Source organism: Kogia breviceps, chromosome 7, assembly GCF_026419965.1.
Source record: "Kogia breviceps isolate mKogBre1 chromosome 7, mKogBre1 haplotype 1, whole genome shotgun sequence".
NCBI lineage: Eukaryota > Metazoa > Chordata > Mammalia > Artiodactyla > Physeteridae > Kogia > Kogia breviceps.
The window spans coordinates 113,573,952-113,601,054 of NC_081316.1; the positions used below are offsets into that span (position 1 = coordinate 113,573,952).

General features: G+C 43.5%; 1 protein-coding gene across 12 annotated transcripts in view; it reads left to right on the forward strand.

Annotated features, from left to right (window-relative positions):
• Positions 1 to 27,103, forward strand: part of FAM118B (family with sequence similarity 118 member B) — a 54,208-nt gene that overhangs the window by 7,169 nt on the left and 19,936 nt on the right. For 8 of the 12 annotated variants that reach the window (XM_067039301.1, XM_059067863.2, XM_067039305.1 and 5 more), the window contains 3 exons: positions 5,387 to 5,438; positions 22,344 to 22,436; positions 26,275 to 26,527. In XM_067039301.1, coding sequence (XP_066895402.1) covers positions 22,351 to 22,436; positions 26,275 to 26,527 — 339 coding nt within the window. In that variant the 5' untranslated portion in view covers positions 5,387 to 5,438; positions 22,344 to 22,350. The remainder of the gene's footprint in view (positions 1 to 5,386; positions 5,439 to 22,343; positions 22,437 to 26,274; positions 26,528 to 27,103) is intronic. The other 4 variants (XM_067039299.1, XM_059067861.2, XM_067039306.1 and 1 more) reach the window with 1 other exon arrangement.

Sequence of the window (27,103 nt, forward strand, 5' to 3'; positions counted from 1 at the left end):
GGAGCCACTCTTCATTGCGGTGCGCGGGCCTCTCACTGTCACGGCCTCTCCCGTTGCAGAGCACAGGCTCCAGACGCGCAGGCTCAGTAGTTGTGGCTCACGGGCTTAGTTGCTCCGTGGCATGTGGGATCTTCCCAGACCAGGGCTTGAACTCGTGTCCCCTGCATCGGCAGGCAGATTCCCAACCACTGCGCCACCAGGGAAGCCCTGCTATTTCTTGTCTTTTTGATGATAGCTGTTCTGACAGGTATGAGATGGTATATCCTTGTGGTTTTGATTTACATTTCCCTGATGATTAATGATGTTGAGCATCTTTTCATGTGCCTGTTAGCCATTTGTATATCTTCTTGGAAGAAGGTCTATTCAGGTCCTTTGCCCATTTTTTAATCAGGTTGTTTGTTTGTTTGTTTGATGTTGTATGAACTCTTCGTATATTTTGGGTATTAACCCCTTTTCTGATGTTGTTTGCAAATGTCTTCTCCTATTCATAGGCTGCCTTTTTATTTTGTTGATAGTTTCCTTCACTGTGCAAAGGCTTTTTTTAGTCTGATGTACTGTAGTTCCATTTGTTTATTTTGCTTTTGTTTCCCTTGCCTGAGGAGACAGATCCAAAAAAAATTTGCTAAGACCAAGGTCAGAGAGTGTACTGCCTATGTTTTCTTCTAGGAGCTTTTGGTTTCAGGTCTTACATTTAACTCTTTAATCCATTTTGAGTTTATTTTTGTATATGGTGTAAGAAAGTGACCCACTTTCAGTCTTTTGCAGGTAGCGGTCCAGTTTTCCCCCACACATTTGTTGACAAGACTGTCTTTTCCCCATTGTGTATTCTTACCTTCTTTGTCATAGATTAATTGACCATATAAAAAGATGTGGATTGGGTGTGTGTGTGTGTGTGTGTGTGTGTGTGTGTGTGTGTGTGTGTGTGTGTTAATTGTTAGAGATTGGAATATGCTGTGTTTGCTCCAATGATATTGTTGGTTTAATGAAAATGACTTACACTAACTGTTACAAAGAGAGCTGCACTGTTAACTGACTCAGAAAAACCAAATCCACTCTGAGTTTACTGACCCCAAAGTACTAGTCAGCATTTCCCCAATTTGCTTGTTGATAGGAATCACCTATCAACAATCACCTATCAACAGTCACCTATTTAAAAGTGATAGGAATCACTTTTAAAGCTACAGGTCACTCCTCTAGAAATTTTGATTCAGTGAATGCTGAGTTAGGGCCCAGGAATCAGTCTCCCTCCCTCCCTCCTGCCCAGCAGACACGCCTGTATTGATACCTCTGCCCCACGTCACCCACCCAGGAGCTTGAGCCAGGTGACGTCATCCACCCAGGAGCTTGAGCCAGGTGACCCTGCGTTGCTGTTCCATGTGTGTAGGTTCACCTTTGCCTGGTTATTTCACTTACCTATGTTAATTTTTTTCCAAATGCTCTAACGTATTAATCACACTCATATCAGTAACATCATCTCTGGGCTCAAATATATCACTTCCATTTTTTATTGGAGCCCTGCATCACCTTCCTCCTCCCTTTACTGCTTCCTGTCTATCACTCAGGAACTGACCTTTACCCTCCTCCTGGGCTGGCCCCCATGCCATCCCATTTCTTGGCTCACATCTTACATCCTAAGAAGTATCTGAAAGACTTTATTTTGCCCACAAACTTGTTTGATAGTTTGGAAGTGTAATCGAGTCCCTGGTTAGAAATAATTTTCCCTCAGAGTTTTGAAGGCCTCGTTGTACTTCCCGGTGTCTGTAAGTGCCCTGGAGGTGTGGTGGTTCACACCTTTTCTACAAAGCCTTGTTTTGTTGGTTTGGCTTTTCTTTTCTCCCTCACTGGAAGTTTGAGGATATTCTCTCTATCCCTGGTGGTCTGGCGTTTCATGACAATGTACCCTGGTGCAGGTGTTTCATCATTGACTATTCTGAGTGCTCAGTGGACCCTTTCATTCTGGAAATTCATGTCCTTTAATCCTGGGACATTTTCTTCTATGATTCCTGTGATTCTTCTCCCGATCTTTTCTTTTCCTTTGAGCATTTTTCATAATATCCATTCTTGTCATATGGATATGACAGCTTTAATGAGAGCCCATTAGTTTTCAGTTTCCTGCTGTCCGCATTGGAGCAGGTTTGAGATCTGTTGCCAGAATGAATGTGATAAGAACTTAGCATTTCACCACAGCTCTCTAGACCCCGCTAAGGCATGTCCACGGGGACCTGGAGGGGCCGGCCCTCTGCGCACTTCCTCCCTGTTCCCCCGTCACCCCAACTCGGCTGCTGGCCTCAGTCACTAGAAACGTACTGCTTCTCTTTCTTCTGCTCTAGAAACATGCTCTGCTGCTCTTTGGGTGAATCCACAAGTACTTAGTTGTTTGTTTTTTTGTTTTTTGCGGCACACGGGCCTCTCACCGCTGTGGCTTCTCCCGTTGCGGAGCACAGGCTCTGGACGTGCAGGCTCAGCGGCCATGGCTCACGGGCCCAGCCGCTCCGCGGCACGTGGGATCCTCCCGGACCGGGGCACGAACCCGTGTCCCCTGCATCGGCAAGCGGACTCTCAACCACTGCACCACCAGGGAAGCCCCCAAGTACTTAGTATTTTAAAAAGTTAATTTTACTAAGACACTAAGGTAAATGAAGGAAGAAAAGTTAAAAAAAAAAAAAAAAAAAAAAAAAACCGAAGAGGATTTACGTATAAGAAAACGTGTGGTGTGAAAGCAGGGGCAAACTCTTAAGAATAGTTTTTTGAACGGTTGTCAACCTGAAACCAGGATGCTTACACTTGCTCCAAGAGTTCCTCCTGAAAACTGCTTTTCTGCACAGAACCAAATGGGATCACTTGTTCTTTCTACTTCGCTGTACCCTAAAAGTATTCCCAGGTGCCTACATGCAACCTGTTCGTTTTCTCAGAAAACAAGTGCTTTCCCCCACTCCCTCCGCCCCCATGCATTGTCCCCACCTCGGGGGCCCAGGCCATCCAGCCCTCTTGTCTCTCCCTGTGACTCCTCAGTCTTGCATTGACCTCCTTCACTCTTTATAGAAGTATGTTTTTAGGTCTCCCTAACCTGTTTTTCTCTCATCTATCTTTTTTCCTTAATTATTTTCACTGGCCACTTTTTAAGACTGATGCTGCCTGCTCTGCAAAGCAAGGCTTTTAAAGCTATTTCTTCTAAGTCAGCCTAGTCTTTCTAGCTCTGGTGGGCCTCTGTGGCAGATAATAACCTCTTTTTGGAGCTTTCAGATTCTTGTTTCACGTCTAAACAAATGCTTTCATCCCTCAGTTCATTTACAGATCAAAGAGAATATTTTTCAGTTAATTTTTTATTAGGAAGAAATCCGAATACCCTGAAAGGAACATCAGCTAGTTTACAGTTACAAGCTTAGCCACTTTCCTACGTTCCCACTGGTCTATCATTCTCTTGTTCTTAAGGGATTACTGAGATTGATCCAGGGAAGATACTTGCAAGAACTTTCCTAAAGTAGATGACAGTTCTTTCAAAATCAGTAAATAGTTGTGTTAGTGCTTGAGACAGAAAGAAGGAAATAATCACCTGTAATCCTATCTCCCAGAGATTATTTCCGCCATTCAGAGACCTCCCACACATGATAAGGAGCAGGTTTTTGAACTGTATTTTGATCTTTAAGTTTGAAATAGGACCGTCTAAAAGTATGTTTGAGTTCTGAAGGGCTGTAATGAAACTTCTGAGTCGGTATCTCATGGGTCTGAAACACAGGAGAGATCTGAACTGAAGATACAGATCTGGGAGTCATTAGCATTTAGTTGGCCTCGTAAACTGTTGGAGTAAGTGGGGTGGGGAGAGTAGGGAGTAGGTAAAGTGGTTAAACTGGAGGGCCTGAGATGGTGCCATGAAGACAGTCCACATTCAGGGAGTGGGCAGAGGAAGAAGAGCTTTCCCTGCAGGGTTGGGAGGAAGGCCAGGAAAACACAGTATCCAGGGGGGATGAGAATGGAATTAAGTGTCAGATGCTTCCAAGAGGTAAAGGAAGATAAGTCCGAACTGTTTCATTGAATTTTGCCATAATGGTAAGTATATGGTTACAGTTCTGTTGCCCCTAAAAGATGGAGACTTTTCAAGGGTTTGGCCCTTAAGGGTATGACGTTAGTCATCTTTGGTGAGACAGCATTGAGTTGTGTCTCTGCAACGTGGACTCTGGCATCAGCATCCCGTATCTACTGTGTAATAAATAGCCATGTGACCGCTAGCGAGTTACTTAATGTCTCTGTGCCTCCGTTATCTGTGATATCTGTGACATGTGATGGCGATGGTGTCTGCTTCATAGAGGAGTGAACGTTCTAAAGTGCGGAAAACAGTGCCTGGCTCACTGTAAACACTACATGGTGTTTGTTGGAGGTGAACTGGATGCGGTAATAGTATCACTTTTAGCCCAATGCCTGGCATTTAACATGAAAATTCAACAGCTTGTGACTGCAAAGCAGTGGATTTGCTGTGACTAATACAGTTCCAGTCATTTTAAACTCTACCAGCATATACAGAATATAATCGTGCCAGGCCAGGGGAAGAACTCAGGGGACTGAGAATTCGCTGCATGTAGCTTTGAAACCGTGTAAAACTCAGATAGGGACTTGAACCCACGTGCCAAGACTTGAACCCAGCCTAAATCCTGATTGGGATTGAACCCAGCCAAAACCCATGGTCTTCCAACTGAGATCACACACATGCTTTCAGGACTTAATGATGTTCAGGTCCTTGATGTCTCATGGCAGAAAGAATTCAGCGAGAGAGAAAGGGATAGGTAGGAAGTGGATTCACTTAGAGAGAAACACACTCCACAGACCGAGTGTGGGCCATCTCAGAAGGTGAGAAAGACACCAGGGTATGGGGTTGTCAGTTTTTATAGGGGTGGGTAATTTGATAGGCTAATGAGTGGGAGGAGTCTTCCAGCTATTTCAGGAAGGGGTGGGGATTTCCAGGAATGGGGCCACCGCCCACTTTTTGATCCTTATGGTCGGTCTTGGAACTGTCATGGCGCCTGTGGTTGTGTCATTTAGCTTGCTGATGTGTTACAGTGAGTGTATACTGAGGCTCAAGGTCTAGTGGAAGTCGAAAGGTTGTGCCCTGCCCCCTTCCCTCCTGTTTCAGCTTTGTTTTATAAAACAATCTATACAGGTTTTGCAAAGGTACTATGTGATCTTAGTTTTTTTTCATATAGTTGGGAAAAAGAAAACTGGAAGGTAAAGAAGGCTCCTCCAAAGCAGGTGAGAATGTTCACATGTAGGGATGAACATAGCCTTAAACTGGTGAGTGGTGCATATCTGTCACAGAGGGGATTTGTTTGGCATAAAAGAAACAATACTACAACTTTACCCATTCACCCTGTTTTTTTTTTTTTTTTTTTTACAGCTCATAAATTGAAAAGTATCAGTTGATCTCTTAGACTTCAAAATAACTCATGGTAGGTACACTCATTCAGTCGGCAAATATTTGAACATTTATTCCACTGTGTAAACACTTACTCTATAACAGAAACTATGCTGGGGGCAGGTGTTAAGAGCTGCGAATAAGGAGCTGAAGTATCAATATAAATGAAGACTAAGTGGGCAGGGGGTGGGTAAGGAGACTTCAGCGACCGTCTGGGGCTGGGGGCGGAGGTTCTCATGAAACCGTGCACCTCACATTGGGACTTGAACCCACATGGCCGGGACTCGAACCCGGCCAAAACCCACAACCTTCCAACTGAGATCACACACCTGCTTTCAGGACTTCATGAAGCTCCAGTTCTTGATGTCTCACTGCAGAAAGAATTCAGTGAGAGAGAAAGTGATAGGTAAGAAGTGGATTTATTCAGAGAGAAACACACTCCACAGACAGAGTGTGGGCCATCCAGAAGGTGAGAAAAGCACCAGGGTATGGGGTTGTCAGTTTTTATACGGGTGGGTAATTTGATAGGCTAATGAGTGGGAGGGGTCTTCCAGCTATTTCAGGAAGGGGTGGGGATTTCCAGGAATGGGGCCACCGCCCACTTTTTGATCCTTATGGTCGGTCTTGGAACCATCATGGTGCCTGTAGGTGTGTCATTTAGCTTGCTGATGTGTTACAGTGAGTGTATACTGGGGCTCAAGGTGTAGTGGAAGTCGACTTGTCTGCCATCTTGGACCCATTTGGTTTAAATCAGTTTATGTCATGTCCTCAGGCTATGTTATTCTTTTTTTTTTTTGCGGTACGCGGACCTCTCACTGTTGTGGCCTCTTCGGTTGTGGAGCGCAGGCTAAGCGGCCATGGCTCACGGGCCCAGCCACTCCGCGGCACGCGGGATCTTCCCGGACCGGGGCACGAACCCGTGTCCCCGGCATCGGCAGGCGGACTCTCAACCACTGAGCCACCAGGGAAGCCCGTATGTTATTCTTTCAAAGGTTGTGTCCTGCCCCCTTCCCTCCTGTTTCATTCCCCCCTCAGGGATTTGAGTCCCATATTCTTATGGGAAGCAGAAGGGCGACGATTCCTCCCCTCTAACTGCTTCAAGTCTCAGTAGGGACTTCGACCCTGCCTGTCAGGGAGTAAAAATCTCTGGATGCCTGATCGAGGGGCCCCAGGACAGCTCCTTGTTTTAAGTCAGTATAGGCTGGAATCCTGGCATAGTCATCATCTTGGTGTAGAACTGTTGTAACGGCTTCCATAGCCTTTCTCTGAATCTCCTTGATGATGAGGCACTTTTTGTAACAGCATCAGAGTAAAAAAAAAAAATCTCTAAATGACAAAAGACTTAAAAGGCATGGTTAAACATCAATTACAGTGTAATCGATAAAGAAACTGGGTTACAATAATCAGAATTACGAATGATTACATTTAACTTAATGTACCAAATAATCCTAGTTACATATTTCTCCTTAAGGTACCTCAGGGCCCCTCTAAAGTACCCCCAAAGTTACCTGGAAATCAAAAGAAACTTAATTAAAATTTGATATTTGGGAAGTTTGTCAAAAAGTTTTCAAACACTTGGTCAAATAAGATCATAGGTCACGGTGAGACAATATTTATTTCTTAACCAAAGTTACAAAAGATCTCAAAAGTAAATACAGATCACTTAAAGGCAAAGAAACTCATACTATCGCTTGTTAAAAGCAGCATTTCAAGAAAATTTTGGAGGGAGAAATCGAATCTAGTCTTGTCCCAGCCCACTCCCAACAAAATTCATTTATGCAACTAAATTTAACCAATCTCAGAAAATCTTGATCATGCACAACTTTTTTCAGTTTTTTTTCTCATTCCTCCCACCTTCTTTAACTGAAAACATTCATTTTACTTTCCTTAAAACTGTTTTTCTTCACATTGAGTTACTTTTCTTGTTGACAAATTTATAACTGGTATATAAGGTTTTATTTGACCCCTAGTAAACCTAGGTACGACAGAAGTATTATACTCAACATTGATGATTTTAAAGACATGTCTATATTAATCAAACCAAGTTTAAGCCACCTTCAATACTAGGTATCAGTTTAGTACTGAATATTTTCCAGATGACATGTACCTGAAATTTATTCTGGCCATATTATTTTCTATTTCTGAGTATTAACATAAGTGCTTAACTTTTTAAAAGCCAGTTAAGTAGAGCTCTTTTATGAATTAATTTTTGGCAGTACCGTACACCTACAACACACGGATAGATACATATGAGCACACAAACAGAGACCTCGTATTTCCCATTCCAGAGTTTCACTCCTGAGACAGGTACACTGTAAAACCCGTCAGGTACAAGAGGTTGGACTCAAATTTGGCTTCTGGCAGATGGAACAAATCAAGGTCACTTACCTAAACCCTTTTTACTAGTGTTTACAGAAAAGACACTTAAGATTTCTATTTATCCTTGACCAGTTAAGTTCTAAATTACTTGACCCTCTTTTGATATTGAAGGACTGACATACCCATTCACCTATGTTTGAAAGTTTTACTTTTCCTTGTTTAGCTTAGGGGAGAAGGCCTCTTCCAAAATTCCTATCAGGGTCTGAATATCAGCTATGGTCAGTTTAGTCAGACCAGTGGCCTCCTATTTTGGCAATCTACTTACAAACATTTTTGAGGTTTAAGAAATTTGTACGTTATATTTAGACACTATATAACCCTTTTTACTTAATAATCACCAGCTGGATATCTTTGGCCAAGCCCGGAACCTCAATATTCCACATTCCAGGGTCTACTAAACCTTCTATTTTAGCTTCAGATTTTTCCTGTCCTTTTTGCTTTTTGTTAGAACCATTTGGTGATGAGGGTGGTTCCCTTGCCCCTCGAGAAACAGAGTGGCCCCTATCTTAGTTCATAAATCTCTTCCTATTAAAGGGATGGGACAGTCAGTCACAAACAGAAAGGAATGTAAAAACAGCTGGCCATTGATCTTGCACAAAAGTGGTTCCAGGGAAGTTTGCCCGTGTCTCTTCCCTGACAACCCCATTACGTATCCCTTATGATTGCTAAGGTTTCCAATCCTTTGGGTTAAGACCGAGGAGGTTGTGCGAGTGTCGATAAGAAATTCTGTCAAGTGACCTGCCACATCGATGACCACCAGAGACTCTACATTAGTTACATAGATGGTATCTCTAGGCAGAGCCTCTTTCGGCCTTGTGCCCCTTAGCCTTCTGGTTGCAAAACCATCAATGGCCGAGGGGCCCCTGTCGCTTTCTGGCACCTGGGGCATTCCCTATTCCAGTGCCCTGGCTGTTTGCAATTGGCACATTGATCTCAATCCTCCGTCCAGCGCCCCTTTTGTCCACACAGGGTACACTGGCCTTGTATGGGTACCCGTGGGCCGTGTGGTCTGCCAAGGCCAGATTGGTCCAGAAAAGCCGCTTCCCCTTTGGTGATCTCTGAACGAACAAAGCCACTGCAATCATTTGGGCCTTTTGCATATTTCTCGGGGAGCATTCAGCCTTTTGGGCCATATCCCTATTACTGAAAACCAAATAAGCCAGTTAGAACGAGTCATTCATTGGAGTCTGAAGACCAGCAGTTGCTTTCTGAATTTTGTGCCTGACGTCTGGGGCAGACTAGGCTCTGAAATGCATAGCCAGACGGGCCTGTACCTCGGGGGAGGAGGGATCCACGTTCATTTGGGATCCACAGCCCTGTAGGGTGGGCCAGTTAAAACACCCTCTGTGTCCTTCCTAGAGTTACCCCTCCCGAGCTGCACACTCCTTGAATTCCTTTTGGGTTCCATTGCCTAGATACAAAGCCATGAAAGTTTCGCTCCATTTTAAATTTCCTAACTCATATGGTGGCCAAACCTGATTCCATAACCTACTAGGTTTTTTCCTTTTAACTTCTGCTGTCCAAATCTTCCCAATCCCAGAATATATGGCCCACAGGGGTACCGGTTGGGATTGATGCAGCCTGACCCATTTCATACAAGCTTGAGGTGACGTCTCTATCTCTCGAGCTATCCAGAATTCCACTCTTAAGTCAAAATCCACCGCGCAATTTAGTCAAGATTGGCACTTACAATTTTAGATGCTATCGCTTTCAAGGTAGTCTCCCAACCGGGTGTTAGAGCCACAGAAGTCACAAAGAAATGGCACAGAAGACGTTCCCAACAGTGTTGACAATGAACGGGAGTTGGTCTAGCTGTAAGTTGGGAATAAAGGGTCAGCATTCGTAAGGGTCAGAGGGAGGGGAGTAAGAGCAATAAAAAGTACACCTTGGTGGTCACACAGGTCTTCTGGGGTTAACAGAAGAAAGAAAAAGAAAGAAAGAGAGGGGAAGAGAGAGAGAGAGAGAGAGAGAGAGAGAGAGGGAGGGAGGGAGGGAGGAAGGAAGAAATAGAGCAGGAATGAACAAGAATGCAAGAATGTAGGAGAAAAACCTCACAGAGTCATGGAGAAGAGTACAGAGATGAACAGTTCTGTCCTGGACCTGCTCTTGGATGTGCATAAGTATACAGGGTTGACCCGCCAGTCAAAAAGAAGCAGACATTGGCCTAGCATCTTCCTTAGTATGCCTGGCTTGCGGCATTCCACAGGCCTCTTTAGGACCAAGACGTAACTCTCAGCATTTTCTTACCTTATCAGTGTCCCTTCATGGTTGCCAGTTGAAACTCTGCACCTCAGATTGGGACTTGAACTCACATGCCAGGACTCCAGCCTGGCCAAAACCTAGATTGGGACTTGAACCCATGTGGCCGGGACTCGAACCCAGCCAAAACCCACGGTCTTCCGACTGCGATCACACACCTGGTTTCAGGACTTAATGAAGCTCCATTTCTTGATGTCTCATTGCTGAAAGAATTCAGTGAGAGACAAAGTGATAGGTAAGAAGTGGATTTATTCAGAGAGAAACGCACTCCACAGAGTGTGGGCCATCCAGAAGGTGAGAAAGGCACCAGGGTATGGAGTTGTCGGTTTTTATAGGGGGTGGGTAATTTGATAGGCTAATGAGTGGGAGGAGTCTTCCAACTATTTCCGGAAGGGGTGGGGATTTCCAGGAATGGGGCCACCGCCTACTTTTTGATCATTATGGTTGACCTTGGAACTGTCATGGCACCTGTGGGTGTGTCATTTAGTTTGCTGATGTGTTACAGTGAGTTTATACTGAGGCTCAAGGTCTAGTGGAAGTTGACTTGTCTGCTGTCTTGGACCCATTTGGTTTAAATCAGTTTATGTCGTGTCCTCAGGCTATGTTATTCTTTCAAAGGTTGTGTCCTGCCCCCTTCCCTCCTGTTTCACTGTCAGTATAGGAAGGGATGTTGTCAAGAGGACTGGAGAGGCCAGGCCAGGCCAGGTCTTGCAGGCAGAATGAGGAGTTTTGTATTATTAAACACAGAGAAGCCTTTGAGTGATTTTAAACCATGACTTAGTCCAGTTTGTGTTTTGAAATCCCTTTTGCTGCTACAAAAGACTTTCTTCTTCTCTAGTTGTCAAACACTTAGGATAGATTTATTATATTAAATAAAAGAAACTGATTTCTTAGCCCTAAATACTAAGGTCTTTGAGTTGTTTGCCAGAAAGAGTTCCTGCGTTAAGAATCTACATCAGTTTACATCTTAGATATCAGAAACTTGAGTTATAAAAATAAAATGCTTTACATCTAAAATTTTTCATTTAGTGTCAGAGGATAGTCTTAAAACTTTTAAGTCTGAAATCTTTCTTTTGCCTGCTGGAATCAGATTACCTTCACTCCCTGTTGTGACTGTTGGTGTATCTGAAAAGTGATAGCCTGAATGTTGATTTACTGTGTACACAATTTTCACAGGAATTTGTCTTTTCCCATTTGTTCCATTTTAAAAAGAAATGGCCTTTTATGGTCCTAGTTGCATTAAAAGCAGTCACAGGGTGTTTCTTTTAATTAGAAATGCATTCTCTGTTGCACAATATATTTCTTTCTTGTAATTCTGATCACGAGCGGCCTCTTACATTTCAGTTAGTTCACGCAGTAAGTATTTGCACGCCTACTCTGTGCCTGGCAGGCGCCATCTAGCATCTTGGGCTACATTGTGAACTAAACAAAGATCCCTACCTTTGAGGAGTTTATATTCCAGTGGGAGGAGGCAGATGGCAAATAATAAGCATATTTAATATCTTGATTATACTAATAATAAATATAACTAGTATCCTGGGGGGGGTGGTATGTGCTATGAAATTTAAAGTAGAGCAGTTGATGCAGTGAGCGAGGACCCTGCAGCTTCAGATACGGTGGTCAGGGTAGCATCACTGAGAAGGTCTGATTGAGCAAAGGATTGGAAACTTGTGCGGATTGGGGGCGGGGGGTGGGGGGGGGGGTGAAGATCCAGCAGAAGGAAGGATCATACATACAAAGAAAGGCCCCAAGGCCAGAGTGCTTCCAGGCCTGTTTGAGGAACAGTAAAGAAGCCAGCAGGTCTAGAGGGAGGGAGGGAGTTCCTCAGCCTTTTAGGAACCGGCTTCTCCGTCAAATTCAAAAGTTCATAAGCCCAAATAAGGGAATAAATTAGGGAAAGAATTTTCATTCTGTGAATGTTCTGCAGGTGGTAATCTATAAATACCCCCGACTGATGTCTTAACTTGATTTAGGTAATTCCAAAGTAACAGGAAAGTTTCTTAAATACATTTCAAAGGGCAGCTAAACAAACCAACAAGCAAAAAAATCTCTTTTTCTGTGAATGAGAAACTGATGTTAGATCACAAGGTCTTATGACCTAGCATTTAGTAAAAGCTGAAAATTTACCTTTCCAATTTAGAGATCTCAGGTTAAAAGCCAAAGGCTTTGTTTTACCGCAAAGGATGGCAAAGGTGCCAAGTGCACTTATCTCCAAGCGGGGTAGTGATGGGGGTGAAGATCGGGCGGAGTCTGGGGGAAACTGCCCTGTAAGAGCAGGTTTGGGCACCTCCCTTATTTCTTTCAAGCTCACTTGCTCCATATCCTTTTTTAACATTTTCATCTGGTGATCTGTATTCTCTGTTCTTTGACTCAGTGAGATTTTCCATGTGTTTAAGTTTGCGACCTAAATCAGGCACACTACTTTCATAAGGTCCTGTTACCAAATCAGTTCTGGCTGCTGGCCGCTCAGAAATCAATACTCAAGAGAGAGAGAAATGCTAGTAGAAAGGAAAGTTGCTTTTAATTATAGAATGCCTGCAATCTGCAGAGATGGTGGCCTCAGTGTCCCCCCAAAACCATCTCCGAAGATTCTGATTGGCCATGAAAGTTTTTAAAGGGAGAAAGGGCAGTAATCTCAGTCAGTCATTCACATAGGGGGTCACAGTCATCGACACCCCACTGTGTGCAGACTTGCTCACGTCTTGTGATGATCCCCCCCCCCGCCACGCAGCATGTGGGACTCTTATTCCCCCACCAGGGATTGAACCCGGGCCACGGCGGTGAAAGCGCCAAGTCCTAAGCAGACTAGGATTAGGCAAGGTACCGTGTGGTCAGAAGATCTGAAAGGTGTACCAGGGCCGGAGATGAGCAGAGTCGGGGTGTGGGGGGATCGGGGGGCGCTGGGGGCTGGTTTAAGGTTAGTGGCAAGGCAGAGGGGCCTCCTGCAGAGAGCTCTTTCCTGCCAAAAGCTGCTTACAAGTCCCCACTTGTCAGAACATCGTTCCATTTCTGTGGGGTCATGGGCAAAGGTCTGTCTTCTGTAACTTCTTCCTGCTGACGTAGGGGGCCATATTCTTAGAGCGGAAGACGCTGACGTGGGTCCGTAGCATCTCTTGGCTCACAGTTGCAGTTGCCCATTTCCATACAGGGGCAGAACAAGCTACAGTTATTTTGATGCCCACAGAGATACAGATTATTTTCAGCAGTGGCGTTAATCCCATTCTCTTAAGGTCACTTCCCGGCACCGTGCTAGCCATAGATTCCGTACTGCTCAAGATGGAGCGGTCTGCTCACCGTGCAGGCAGCCTTTTCCCTCTGGTGGCAGTTACGGTATCTGTAAAACAACTCAGGAACATGCATCAGACGCTGAGCCTGTAACTCTATTGTCCTAATCATTAGCTGCTTGAGCCTGCTCCTTTGTGACTCAGGGAGGCCTGGGAGACTTCGGCCTCTCTACAGACAAGAGGCAGGGGACGTGGAGGGGCATTTGTACTTGGGCGGGGTTGGGGTGCAGGCTTCTGCTCAGTTCCAGTCCTGGTCAACACTAATAGTGTAGAATACTGCCGGAGTCGCGTGCATATCAAGTGTCTTGTGTGGGCGTGTATATTTAGTATCATCTTTGTTTTGCATATACAGTATTCTTTATAAAGAACCAGGCTTGGGCTTCCCTGGTGGCGCAGTGGTTGGGAGTCCGCCTGCCGATGCAGGGGACGCGGGTTCGTGCCCCGGTCCGGGAAGATCCCACGTGCCGCGGGGCGGCCGGGCCCGTGAGCCACGGCCGCTGGGCCTGCGCGTCCAGAGCCTGTGCTCCGCAACGGGAGAGGCCACAGCAGTGAGAGGCCCGCGTACCGCAAAAAAAAAAAAAAAAAAAAAAAAAAAGAACCAGGCTTAGTTTATCCAGGGAGGTGTTCTGCCATACTTGCCCATAACTGATCTTTTCCCATGTTTCTGAATTTTATTTTTCAGAGTATCCTTTCGTGGTTTCTTAAACTTCTTTCTTACTGATTCCTTTCCCAATTTGTCATGGTTGTTTCATACTTGAGTCCTCTCTGCGAAATTGCTGTTTATTGTTTTGAGTTTAGTTTCCCATGAGGTTAAAGCTGAGGTATGATCACTAAAGAAAGTGCTGAGAAGCACATGTCTTTGACTTTCTGAAACAAAACATTCTCCATTCATCTCGCAGTAAAAAAGGAAAATGGTACAGTTAATATAACCGAGTTAAACGGGCCCTAGAAAAATCTGCAAGGCCTTTTCTCTCCTTCCTTCAGATAGGACTGCATAAGCATCACCCCAAAAGGTAATGGTCTGCCCTCTTTTTCTTTCAAAGGAAGTGCCATGTACTCTGTAGACCTCCAGTTCCATTGCCATCCTGAGTGAGAAGTTGAGGAGCGAGCACTTCATAGACATTTAATCTCTGTTGAATGACAGAATGAAAAGAGTGAATGCACTCACAGCAAAGCTTTTTGCAACATCCCTCTTTACTGGGTATTTTGATAATTGAGTTTTAAACATAATTAAGAACCCAAGATGGGTGTCTATTCAGTTCTTTTTTATCCGTTATGTCAGTTTAAGATATTCTGCAAAGACAGGTCTATTTTGTGTATCTTTCCTATATTCTGTCCTTGGTTTTACTGTGAACGGGTTTTGGATTAACATGGCCACAATGGACTTCTGAGATGTCTCACGCGGTGTTGACAGTTCACTTAATCACCATTAACATTCAGCTACACTTGAAGTTTTTAACCATGACATTTGCCAAGCTCCATGTCAAAATGCAACTTGAAAAAAATTTTTTCAAACTCAGGCTGTTTAAGTCAGAAATCCTCAAGAAAGTAAAAAGGGGTGGAAACTAGGTGGGATACTTCTTACTAAACATTTTAATTTTTATTATGACAGGAAAGTCTTCCCTTCTTTACAACTTGTCAAATTTCAGCTCATAGAGAAATCCTCTATAATGGTGACATGGCCTGAGCTCACCCGGACTTGAAGGAACCTACGTCTGTATGTGGCACATTGTGTGTCCTCTTGATGGCATGAGAAGCAAGCAGTTGAGGGTCCAGCCATTCATAATTCACACTGTCTTAATAGGGGACTTTAGCTTTCAAGGACTGGCTAGAATGTAAAATCTTACCCTTGAAGATTTATTTAATCTTATTTTTAATGAATTGCCTAGGTCACTTGTGATGAAATTAATTGTATGATCATACTACTTGATACATGGAAAATATTTTTTAATAAAGACCATATTTCTTTTTTTTTAATAAATTTATTTTATTTATGTATTTTTGGCTGTGTTCCTATGCACAGGCTTTCTCTAGTTGCAGCGAGCGGGGGTTACTCTTCGTTGCAGTGCGCAGGTTTCTCATTGCAGTGGCTTCTCTTGTTGCGGAGCACGGGCTGTAGGCATGTGGGCTTCAGTAGCTGTAGCACACGGGCTCAGTAGCTGTGGCTCGTGGGCTCTAGAGTACAGGCTCAGTAGTTGTGGCGCACGGGCTTAGTTGCTCTGCGGCATGTGGAATCTTCCCAGACCAGGGCTCAAACCCGTGTCTCCTGCATTGGCAGGAGGATTCTTAACCACTGCGCCACCAGGGAAGTCCCCATGGCAAATATTTTTATTAAATATTTTTAAAGTCTCCTTCCTTAGCAACATGTATGATTGTTTTCAGGATATACCGTCTCAGATACAAGCTTTCAGAAGCTTCACAGGAGGGAAAGCAGTGACAAAGAAGGAATTTATTTGTTACCATTCTTTGCGTGGTAAAATCATCAACTTCCATCACCAACTTCTAATTCAAATCAGATTTTAATTTTGATGTTCCATTACTCCCTCTTGAAACACTTTTGTTCCCTGTACATGCTGTGTTACTTTGGTTTTATAATTGCAAATAAATGATATAAACAACATCTGAGCTCTTGAGCCTGGAATACCAGTGTAGTTTATTTTGGGACTTGAGTTAAAAGGCTTTCTGGAATTTGTGATTATACCTCTCAATCCTTAAAGTCTTTCCAGAAACCGTATATCTTATGAGTTCATTGTCACATTTTTCATTGATAGGTCATTGTTTGCTGGTGAAATCCCAAGAATAAATGGTATCAATCTGGCATTTTATCAGTGGCTGTATTAAAGCAAATTTTCAGGAAATGAGTGTGGTACAGATCTTATCTGACAGAAGGTAGAGGGTGTCAGGCACATACCATTTAGGGATAAAAGTAGGAGCAAACTAGGTTAACCGAGGTAGAGGAAAGACTTCAAGCCTGGGGTATGCAGAGAGATCGCATCCTGGCACATCTAGATACAGTTCTTTTTTAAAAAAAATTAATTATTTTATTAATCTATTTATTTATTTATTTATTTTTGGCTGTGTTGGGTCTTCGTTTCTGTGCTAGGGCTTTCTCTAGTTGCGGCGAGCGGGGGCCACTCTTCATTGCGGTGCGCGGGCCTCTCACTGTCGCGGCCTCTCTTGTTGTGGAGCACGGGCTCCAGATGCGCAGGCTCCGTAGTTGTGGCTCACGGGCCTAGTTGCTCTGCGGCATGTGGGATCCTCCCAGACCAGGGCTCGAACCCGTGTCCCCTGCATTGGCAGGCAGATTCTCAACCACTGCGCCACCAGGGAAGCCCCTAGATACAGTTCTTATATATCAGTTCCACTTCTTTGTATGAATGAGAAGGAAGAAAATGGAAATTTTGTTTTATACAAAACAAATAGTGTAGGCTGCAATCTACATTATAGAACTGAATTCATCAACTGCCTTAGTAAACTATTTTAGTTATTTTGTTAAATTGTCAACAAGCTTGTCGGGTGCTCTTTTGTAGTACCTTACACTGGCTATCTTTTCCTTCTTTACTCTCCCATAGTTGCTAAAAAAAACAGATGTGTTGAAATTAGTCCAAAAACCACAATCAGAGGAGTTTGGTTTCTTCCAAGTCAGAGGATGACTGTCTTTTCCCTTAAAAAACAAAGTTAACCCTTTTCTATGTTTATGATAGAGAAATAAGCCAGTCTCTATTTCAGTCACTGTTTTATTTTATTTTTATTTTTAATAGAAGAGGGGAAAGCTTGCTATAAATACAACTGATCTTCTAAAACAAGAAATGTACCATCTTTGCAAGCTAGTCATTTGTAGATCTTTTATTTCCAGGCAAAAATGCCATCATTAGAACTTTTCTCTCCTTTTTATTCCATCCACCCATATCTGAAAGTGTATTCTTCTGTATTCCTTCTGGCATGTCAGGGGTTTGTTTGGGCTGAAGACCACACACTGGAAGCACAGGGAGACCCCCGGATCAGCATGAGGAGAAGGGGCTGGGAGACCCCCCTCTCATCCCTCTGTAAAGAAAGAAGCCAGATTTTGCCATCTTTGCTAGCTAGCACCAAGATGCCGTGAAAGGAGAAGCTGGAATTCTTTCATGTTTTCAAATCTACAACTGCTAGTTTATACAATCTTAATTTCATTCATATAACCAATCCTTTTTCTCTTATCTTTTCCATGTTTCTTAATGGATTTTTCCTAGAACATTTGCCTTGATTTTTCCCTTTTTCACCCACCAGATATAAGCATTCTATTTCTTGCCAAGCTGACAGATTTCAAAGTAGAAGTATCCTATCTGATATGAAGACTTAGGCCTTAAAAAGTCTGTTAATGAGGTAACTTGTCTTGGCATTTACCGAACGTCTATCTTTTATTTTGCTGAACTCTGTTGGCCTTAAAGGATTTCTCAGTGGCTTAGCAGTAATTGGGGTAATGAAGACACTGGCACAGGTAATTGCCTTTGTTTTCTTGTGGCAGAAAAGCTTTTTTCCACCTCTGCTAAGTCCCACTAAAATGAAAACTCAAATAGTGATCACATAAAGAAATTAATGTGTGAACTAGTTGCTGCATATTAGGAATTCTGTGCAAGATTTTTGCAATTAGCTTAGAACCTTTTTAGCAGTACCTGCAGATTGTTTAGAGTAAACAGTGGGGTAAAATAGATTTTTTTTTCGTGAAATAACACTCTAAAAGGAATAAGGTATGGTTTATGCTTAGTTGTCACTGAGGTATACATGTAAGATTGTATCATATGAGGCATCTTTTAGACTGAAGAAAAGATGTCATCCTGTTAGAAAACAGAATGAATGTATGGTCAAATTTAATGTGGACATATTGAATTACTTCTCGTTCAGTTCCTAAGAGGACCGAGAACATTCCAGTAACAAATTTTCAAGAGTTGTCGGCCATATTTAATTCTCTTAAATTATGTAGATGGAATGGACCTTCATAACAGTTGGCTCTGTAAAGAAAAAAATTTAAAAGCTTAGTATTCAGGTACTGGCACTAAGAATTGACCATCTGTCAGAAAAGAGAATCCAGCAGAATGACCTTGCATACTTACCAGGAGAAGATGATGGGACCGATCTAGGGCTCTGGTGGGTTGGTGGTGGTGGGAGGTACGCGACAAGTAGTGCTTATCACCAGAAAAAAATGGCTTCATTCAGCTCCTGAATTTAGCTGACTGCCGTGACTGCATCAACAGAGCACCTAATCATGTAGCCGCTACGAAGCATCACAATTATTTCAAGTAAATCTGCTTTCTAGAATGTGGGAGCTCCGTTTTTTGATAGTTCTGGACTGTAAATTAAAAACAGGGGGGGGCTTCCCTGGTGGCGCAGTGGTTGAGAGTCCGCCTGCCGATGCAGGGGACGCGGGTTCGTGCCCCGGTCCGGGAAGATCCCACATGTCGCGGAGCAGCTGGGCCCGTGAGCCATGGCCGCTGAGCCTGCTCGTCCGGAGCCTGTGCTCCGCAATGGGAGAGGCCACAACAGTGAGAGGCCCGCGTACCGCAAAAAAAAAAAAAAAAAAAACAGGGGGAAACAAGCTGAGAAGCTAATTCTTAGAGAATGTTTTTAGGTTGTAATAGTGCGATTGAGAGCATGAACTTGGAAGGCAGACCCCCTTGGTTTGAATTATGGTACCCAGCCTTTCTGTGCCTCAGTTTTCTCATCACTAAAATGGGGCAGTAATAGTACTTCCTAAGGTTATGGGGATAACATGAGTTAATATTTGTAAATAGTGCTTGGCACGTGGTAAGCACTATATAAGAGTTAAAACTCTGGTTCAGTAGCTGAATTAAACGTTGGATTATGAAGATGTCCATCTTCAAAACTTAATGAGCATTAAATTAACTTTCCTCTATGTTTTACTTTCATCTTTCTCAAGACACAGTGTTTTTTACATGAGTGTAGTTTGTCCAGATTGCAGATGGGTTTATAGAGCCATGTTTAAGGAAAAGAGCATGCGCATATACACTTTCCACTGTGTTCTTTTAAAAAACATCCCCAAACTGCGGGGTTGTCGCATATGTGGTAGAAATTCCCACTCTCCTGCCACGACTTCTCCTGTCTAGAGCATAGGTAGACTTCAGAGAAATAAAAACCTCTTGGAAATATTTTAATGGCCGTTAACTCCTAACTCTTGGTATTGGCGACTGGGAAGCTGTGGGACTCTAATAAGTGATGTGTACGCGTGAAAGAAGGGAGTGCAGCATGTGGTGTGCATCCTTTATTTAGCAAAACGTTGGATTGTGGGGAAATTGTTTGCATTTCATTTAGGTGTTCCCTGTTTGTCTCATCATAAGAATCCCCTGAAGATGGTGGAGATTCTCGTTCAGTAGTTTAGGAGTAGAGCCTGGGAACATATACTATCTTTTAAATTAACTAATAGACTTTATCTTTAAGAACATATACTTTTGGGCTTCCCTGGTGGCGCAGTGGTTGAGAGTCCACCTGCCGATGCAGGGGACGCGGGTTCGCGCCCCGGTCCGGGAGGATCCCACATGCTGCGGAGCGGCTGGGCCCGTGAGCCACGGCCGCTGGGCCTGCACGTCCGGAGCCTGTGCTCCGCAACGGGAGAGGCCCGTGTACCGCAAAAAAAAAAAAAAAAAAAAAAAAGAACATATACTTTTAACAAGCATCTCAGATGATTATGAAGCTAGGGCAAGGTTTATTGAGTTAAGTAGTTTGTCTGTCTTCTCTGAGCCCCAGCTTTCTCGCCAACAGAACCAAAGATTTGACTGGAAAGATGGTCTACTTCCTCATTCACTGTTAGGATTTTGTGATCCCTATTTTCCAAGTGATTATGATACCAAAGAAGAATTCCAGTATGTGTGATGGAATATGAGTTGAGGAAATTAGCCTTCTCTTTACCAGAAAAACTAATTCAGCAAACTTTTAAAAATGTCTTAAGAAAGAAAAAAGCTTTCTGATAAAACAGCAAGATTCAAGTAATTATTAGTAATTTGGTTTCTAAGTACTGACAGTGTAAGGTAACAAAACATCCAGGGACTTCCCTGGTGGTGCAGTGGTTAAGAATACGCCTGCCCATGCAGGGGACATGGGTTTGAGCCCTGGTCCACGAAGATCCCACCTGCCACGGAGCAACTAAGCCCGTGCGCCACAGCTACTGAGCCTGTGCTCTAGAGCCCGTGAGCCACAATTACTGAGCCCACGTGCCACAACTACTGAAGCCCATGCGCCTAGAGCCTGTGCTCCGCAACAAGAGAAGCCACCGCGATGAGAAGTACACGCACGGCAACGAAGAGTAGCCCTCACTCGCCGCAACTAGAGAAAGCCCGCGTGCAGCAACGAAGACCCAACACAGCCAACAATAAATAAATAAATATAAGGTTTTTTTAAGTCCAAAACTCTGGTAATATGTATTGTCTTCTGTTTATTGGGGGAGTGGGGCAATATTTAAAGTATTGCTATTTTAGAATTAACAGTCCTGGGCTTCCCTGGTGGTGCAGTGGTTGAGAATCTGCCTGCTAATGCAGGGGGCACGGGTTCGAGCCCTGGTTTGGGAGGATCCCACATGCCGCGGAGCAACTAGGCCCGTGAGCCACAACTACTGAGCCTGCGCGTCTGGAGCGTGTGCTCTGCAACAAGAGAGGCCGCGATAGTGAGAGGCCCGCACACCGCGATGAAGAGTGGCCCCCGCTCGCCACAACTAGAGGAAGCCCTCGCACAGAAACGAAGACCCAACACAGCAAAAATAAATTAATTAATTAATAGAATTAACAGTCCTTATATTTAGCAAGTTTAGTAAACTTTTGAGCAGTTAAATCTTCTCTTTATTGGTCTTATTCTAATCCACGGTAATTCTTTCACTTTGTCTAGTTATCGCTTGAATATAAGTGCTTGGTAATACCTTTCCCATTCTTCACAGTGTCTCAGAACCCAGTCTTTGTTTAGCTAGATGGTCATGCCTCACTGCCCGTGAGGACACAATTGTCCAGCAACAAGGGATGTTCAACAATCAGCAAATTAGTATTGATTATTCTATTCTGGAGCCAGTGATTTCTTTAGGTGATAGTAAAGGATAATTGGGGACATTTAGCACACTTACCCGGGGGTTAATTTTAAATATATATATATATATATATATATATATTTTTTTTGTTGTTGTTGTTGTTTTTTGGCTGCTTTGGGTCTTCATTGCTGTGCACAGGCTTTCTCTAGTTGCGGAGAGTGGGATCTACTCTTAGCTGCGGTATGCAAACTTCTCATTGCGGTGGCTTCTCTTGTTGTGGAGCACGGGCTCTAGGCGCATGGGCTTCAGTAGTTGTGGCACGTGGGCTCAGTAATTGTGGTGTGTGGGCTCTAGAGCGCAGGCTCAGTAGTTGTGGCGCAGGGGCTTAGTTGCTACGCAGCATGTGGGATCTTCCAGGGCCAGGATTGAACCCCTGTCCCCTGCACTGGCAGGCAGATTCTTAACCGCTGTGCCACCAGGGAAGTCCTCGTGGGTTATTTTTATCCTCAAAGTCTTCCCCAAGCCTGTCTCATGGGAGAATAGCAGGTATTTCTTAGGCTCCACAAAGTGATGGCCAACAATTGACATGAGTTGATGTTGGTTTAGTTTGGTTTTGGAGGGGGAGGGGAAGCCTTCAGAACATATATATCTGTATACTTTGGATAACAATATAGAGCTCCAAAGTCATAATTTTTTTTTTTTTTTTTTTTTGCGGTACGCGGGCCTCTCACTGTTGTGGCCTCTCGCGTTGCGGAGCACAGGCTCCGGACGCACAGGCTCAGTGGCCATGGCTCAGGGGCCCAGCCGCTCCGCGGCATATGGGATCTTCCCGGACCGAGGCACGAACCCGTGCCCCCTGCATCGGCAGATGGGCTCTCAACCACTGCGCCACCAGGGAAGCCCATAGAACACTTTTTAGGATGTACAGCTTATTAAAACTGTTTAATGCGTGTGCTATTTTGAATGATATACTTTACACATCTAATTGTGGTCCATGGTGTTTAATCTCTTTTAGAAACTGGATGGCTTCTACAGGGAGCCAGGCCTCGGATATAGACAAGTTTTGGGAGTTCTTCAGTGATGGCGCACCTCCCACCAAAAAGCCCAGGTAACCAAGGGAAGGGGATCCAAGGAACAGAGGAAATCACCACTGATGGTAGATAATGAAAAATAACGAACTTGCCCTGCATCCCTGTTGGCATCACTAATTAATAGTGGCCTTCATATAAAAATTATTTTTATTTTGCATTGATTTTCTATTTTTTATCAAGGTCAGAAATGTATATAATTTTAAAAGTCAGTTCTTCAAGGCTCATGGTGCCTCACCCCGTCCTCAGAGGTAATCACTTTCAACTTTGTCTGTTTCTTCTAATATTTACATCCAGATTTTTAATACTGTATGTGTACTGCTGCTTTTTAGTTTTGTGTTTTACCTGTTTCTAATTATGAAAGGTAAGGATTAGGCTTGCTGTCCTGAATCCTCCCCTCATCCATCCCCAGCTGCCCTCCCGCCACACACACACACCGTAGACTCTCCTCACAGCCTCCTAGTGTGTTTTATATCACAATTTTTGGTTTAATATTTACATTGTATGACTGTATAAATAGTATTCATAGCTGAGCCTAACGTGTTATCATTATGTTTCTTTCCTTGTCCAGTTTTTCCTCCAGGTTATTAAAGATTGTCTCTCTTTTTTTTTTTTTTGGTTTGCTTTGTTTTCTTTGAACCTATCAATTTAAATTCAAACTCTGTGACAGAGAGTAAATCTCCTAATCTGCTGACACACGTCAGTAATGTACGAGTTTAAAGTTGCTCCATGGGTTCTTCCCTCTGGACAGTTGTTCTCCAGGCCTGCCCCATTGCTGCTGTCTGCCGTTTTCCTTTCCTGTCCCCCTGGGAATTCCTTTCACATCTCTCCTGTATTGGATCCTCTGTTTCCTGGATCTTATGTCTTCCTTTTTGGCGTACTCCTTCACTTTGCTGAAAAATACCTCGTTAGCTTCCTTAGTAAGGATTCAGAGGAGAAAAGTTTTGGGAGACGTTTGAAAATGTCTTTATCTTACTCTTACATTGATTTGGTGAGTTGGCTGAGTGTAGAGCTTTAGATACGGACTCGTTTTCCTTACAGTTAATGAAATCATTGCCCATTCTCCGCTAACATCTTAAGTGTTCCTGCCAAAATAGCCACTCTCTTCTAATTCCTAGTCCTTTGTATTATATGACCTCTTTTTCTTTTCTCGTTAGAGACCTGTATGGTTATTTTATTCTCAGTAATCTGAAATTTCACAATGATAAATCTACATATGAATCTGGATATCAGGTAGCTCTTTCAAGCAGGCTACTAATAATTTCACTTTGGAGGAATTTTCCTGTGTTACTTATTTGATAATTTCCTTTACAGTTCTTTCTGTATTCTATCTTTGTAGAATTCTTGGTATTCAGATGTTGGGCCTTTTGGATAGGTCTCTACTTTTCTTACAGCTTTCTATCACTTTTGTTTTTATCATTCTACTTTCTCAGAGATTTTCTCAGTTGTATCTCCCAACCTTATGAATTTTTTATTTCTGTCTTTTTTTTTATAGAAATAAGAAATCTTTTCATTTGCCCAGTTTTTTTTTTTTTAATAGCATCCTGTTCTGTTGCACAGATGCCATTTAAAAAAAAAAAATCTATGTCAGGATGTCACTGTTTCCTTTTCAGTTTTTCTCCCCTTTCCCAGATTGTCTCTTATTTTCCCCAAGTTCCTTTCTATCTGCTGGTTTGTTTGGGTGTAACTCTCATGCTGGGGTTTTTGTTCAAAGGTAAAGGTGACCCTTATTTTTCTGCTCAGACGTAAGAGGAAACACTGAAAAGCCAGTGGAGACTCTGTGTGTGACGAGGGGCTTGGTGGCTGGTGGGCCTCCCTGTGGGTGACGAGCACGGGCCAGGTTCCGCAGCCTGCCGGACTCCGTGGATCTTTTCTCTCCTGCTGGCCATTTTCCCCAAAGGGAACTCCTCCCACCTCCTGAGCCCATGAGGTTGAGGTGCAGGCAGAAGGTTGGCTGCCAACGTCTGGGAGTCTTCCTTTAGGAGAGGGGAGCGGGGGAGAGTCTCATATTCCTTATACAGAACGTACACAGCCCCCCTCCCCAAGCTGTGCACGGTGTTCTCAGATACAGAACCCTCTGGTGGAAGCTCTCTGGGGGACAGGCCTCCTGTCCTAGAGTTCTGGCCACTTCTGACACAGCCTTGCAGCGAACTGACCCTCCACCTTCAGCTGTTCTGAACATTCCCAAGCTTCTGCAGAGGGAATCAGCTCTTACTTGGCCGCTTCTAAAATCTATTGACCTCTTTTGTCTGCTTTTCCTATTTTCGTCATCTTTTCCTGTTCTGCTTTTTGTGAATGTATGCCTTCTTAAAAAAATTACTATTATTTAGTGTTCTAGGAAGAAGCAGAGGTGAAACATAACTGTTAAATTTTTCCCTTTTAACTGGAAGTCTTAAATTTGGAAAAATCACACCTCAGATCTATAATGTATGAGGTAAAGAATTCAAATAGTACAGCACATTCAAATGGAAAGCAAAAATCCCTGTTCTCCCCAATCCCCAGAGCTAACCACTATTTACAGTTCTTACGAATACTTCTAGAAATTTTTTTTTTTCTTTTCCGTTATGGTTTATTACAGGATATTGAATATAGTTCCCTGTGCTACACAGGAGGACTTGTTTATTCATTCTATGTGCAGCAGTTTGCATCTGCCAGCCCCTCCCTTCTAGAAATTTTAAGTATATGTTTGTGTGCGCTTCACTTTCTTGATCCCCTTGAACTGAAATGCATTTTTCCTTGTTCGCTTCTAATGTCTATTATCGGTCTTCCGGAGTAGACTGAGCTTTTGTGGCCAGGGACTCCATATGTATACGGTGCTTCATGAGTTTTTTCATCGGGAATTGGGAATAGGGAAGGCAGTTCTAGAGGTGGTTTCTTCAAAGCCAGCTTTCTCAAGGCTAAAAGTACCTTTCCCTTGTTGCATTATGCCAACATGCAAATCCTTTTTCTGTTCGTCGTATTATGTGGGCAAAAGGTCGAGAAGGGCAGTTTCTTAGGAAAACACATGCCATCAGCAAAACTCAAAGTGCATAAACATATTTCAAACAGATTTTAATATAGTTTCAGGATGAAGGGGTCGTGGAGAAACAAAACACAAAAATTTGTGTCAAAACACAAAAATTATCTCACACAGAAGTCAGGACAGAACTCAGTGTTTATCACGGGAAGAAAGGAATGTTTTCCACCTTCCGTCATATCCGCTGAACAGTTGTTTCTTTATTTAGGTATGTAAGGCTTTTGTGTTTTCAGAATTCTGTTGGCCACTTTTTTTTTTTTTTTTTTTTTCCTGCTTGGGGATATCTAGAACAAAGCCGAAGGCAAATGTGTTCCCATATTTGACTATCTCATACTCAACTTTAGTCACGTTCATTTTCGTCTTTGTGTTCACAAACTTTGGGCTTACTTTGTTTCATTGGCTTTTCTTTCATCTCCTGTTTTGCATTTCTCAACAATAGGAATTTCACATGTGGGGGGTTTCTGTTCTCTCTGGAATCCATATCAAATCAGACATGTTTTTTGAAATTTGTGTTTGTTTAAAATATAATTTAGTTATCAGAACTCAACTGAGTGGTGATACTTGGACCTTTTCCTGATATGAGTGGGTTTTCTTAGGTTGAGAGGACTGCAAAGGAGAAGGTGGGTCTTACACGATGCTCTTTGGGATTTCCACAGTAGGGTTATTAGCTTCTCAGCAAGCACGGGCACCACCGTGCTCACACTACTTTGGAAAGGCATCAAGCCTGTCCTTGTCATCTTTGCGACTGTAGGAGTCAGAGCTGAAAACCGTGGCTTTGGACAGTCTTTGTGCCTCGTGGCTGTTGGACGTTCCCAGTCCTCTCATTTGTTTGACTTTTTCAGGAAGCTGCTCCCAAGCCTGAAAACGAAGAAGCCTCAGGAGCTCGTGCTGGTGATCGGAACAGGCATCAGTGCTGCGGTCGCACCCCAGGTCCCAGCCCTGAAATCCTGGAAGGGCTTGATTCAGGCCTTACTGGATGCGGCCATTGATTTTGATCTTCTAGAAGATGAGGAGAGCAAAAAATTTCAGAAATGTCTCCACGAAGACAAGAACCTTGTCCATGTTGCCCATGACCTCATCCAGAAGCTCTCTCCTGTGAGTACTCTTGTGTGAGCCCTGGCATTCGATCTTGCCTAAAACCAGACCCACATGCTGAATGCAATAAGGAGATTTATGTTTCTAGCCTATAGATTTGTATAACGTTGGGTTCTTCTGCAGAATGTCAGTTTATGGACCCCCGAATCATGGTAGTTACATTGACCTCATTTCAGTGGGGGGTGGGGGGTGGGGGGGCGTTGGTGATGATGGTGATGATAATGTTGTTGAGGCCTTTATATGTACAAAATGAGACCACTGTCCCATTATTGCTGGGTTTTTGTTTTGGTTTTGGGTTTTTTTGCGGTACACGGGCCTCTCACTGTTGTGGCCTCTCCCGTTGCAGAGCACAGGCTCCGGACGCGCAGGCTCAGCGGCCATGGCTCACGGGCCCAGCCGCTCCGGGGCACGAACCCGCGTCCCCTGCATCGCCGGGTGGACTCAACCACTGCGCCACCAGGGAAGCCCTATTGCTGTGTTTTAAATTTACTTTTTCTACACTCACTACTATAAATGCCTTTCAGGGAACCTCAGAAAGATTAGAGATAATTCTTATTTTGTGGATGAAGCAACGCC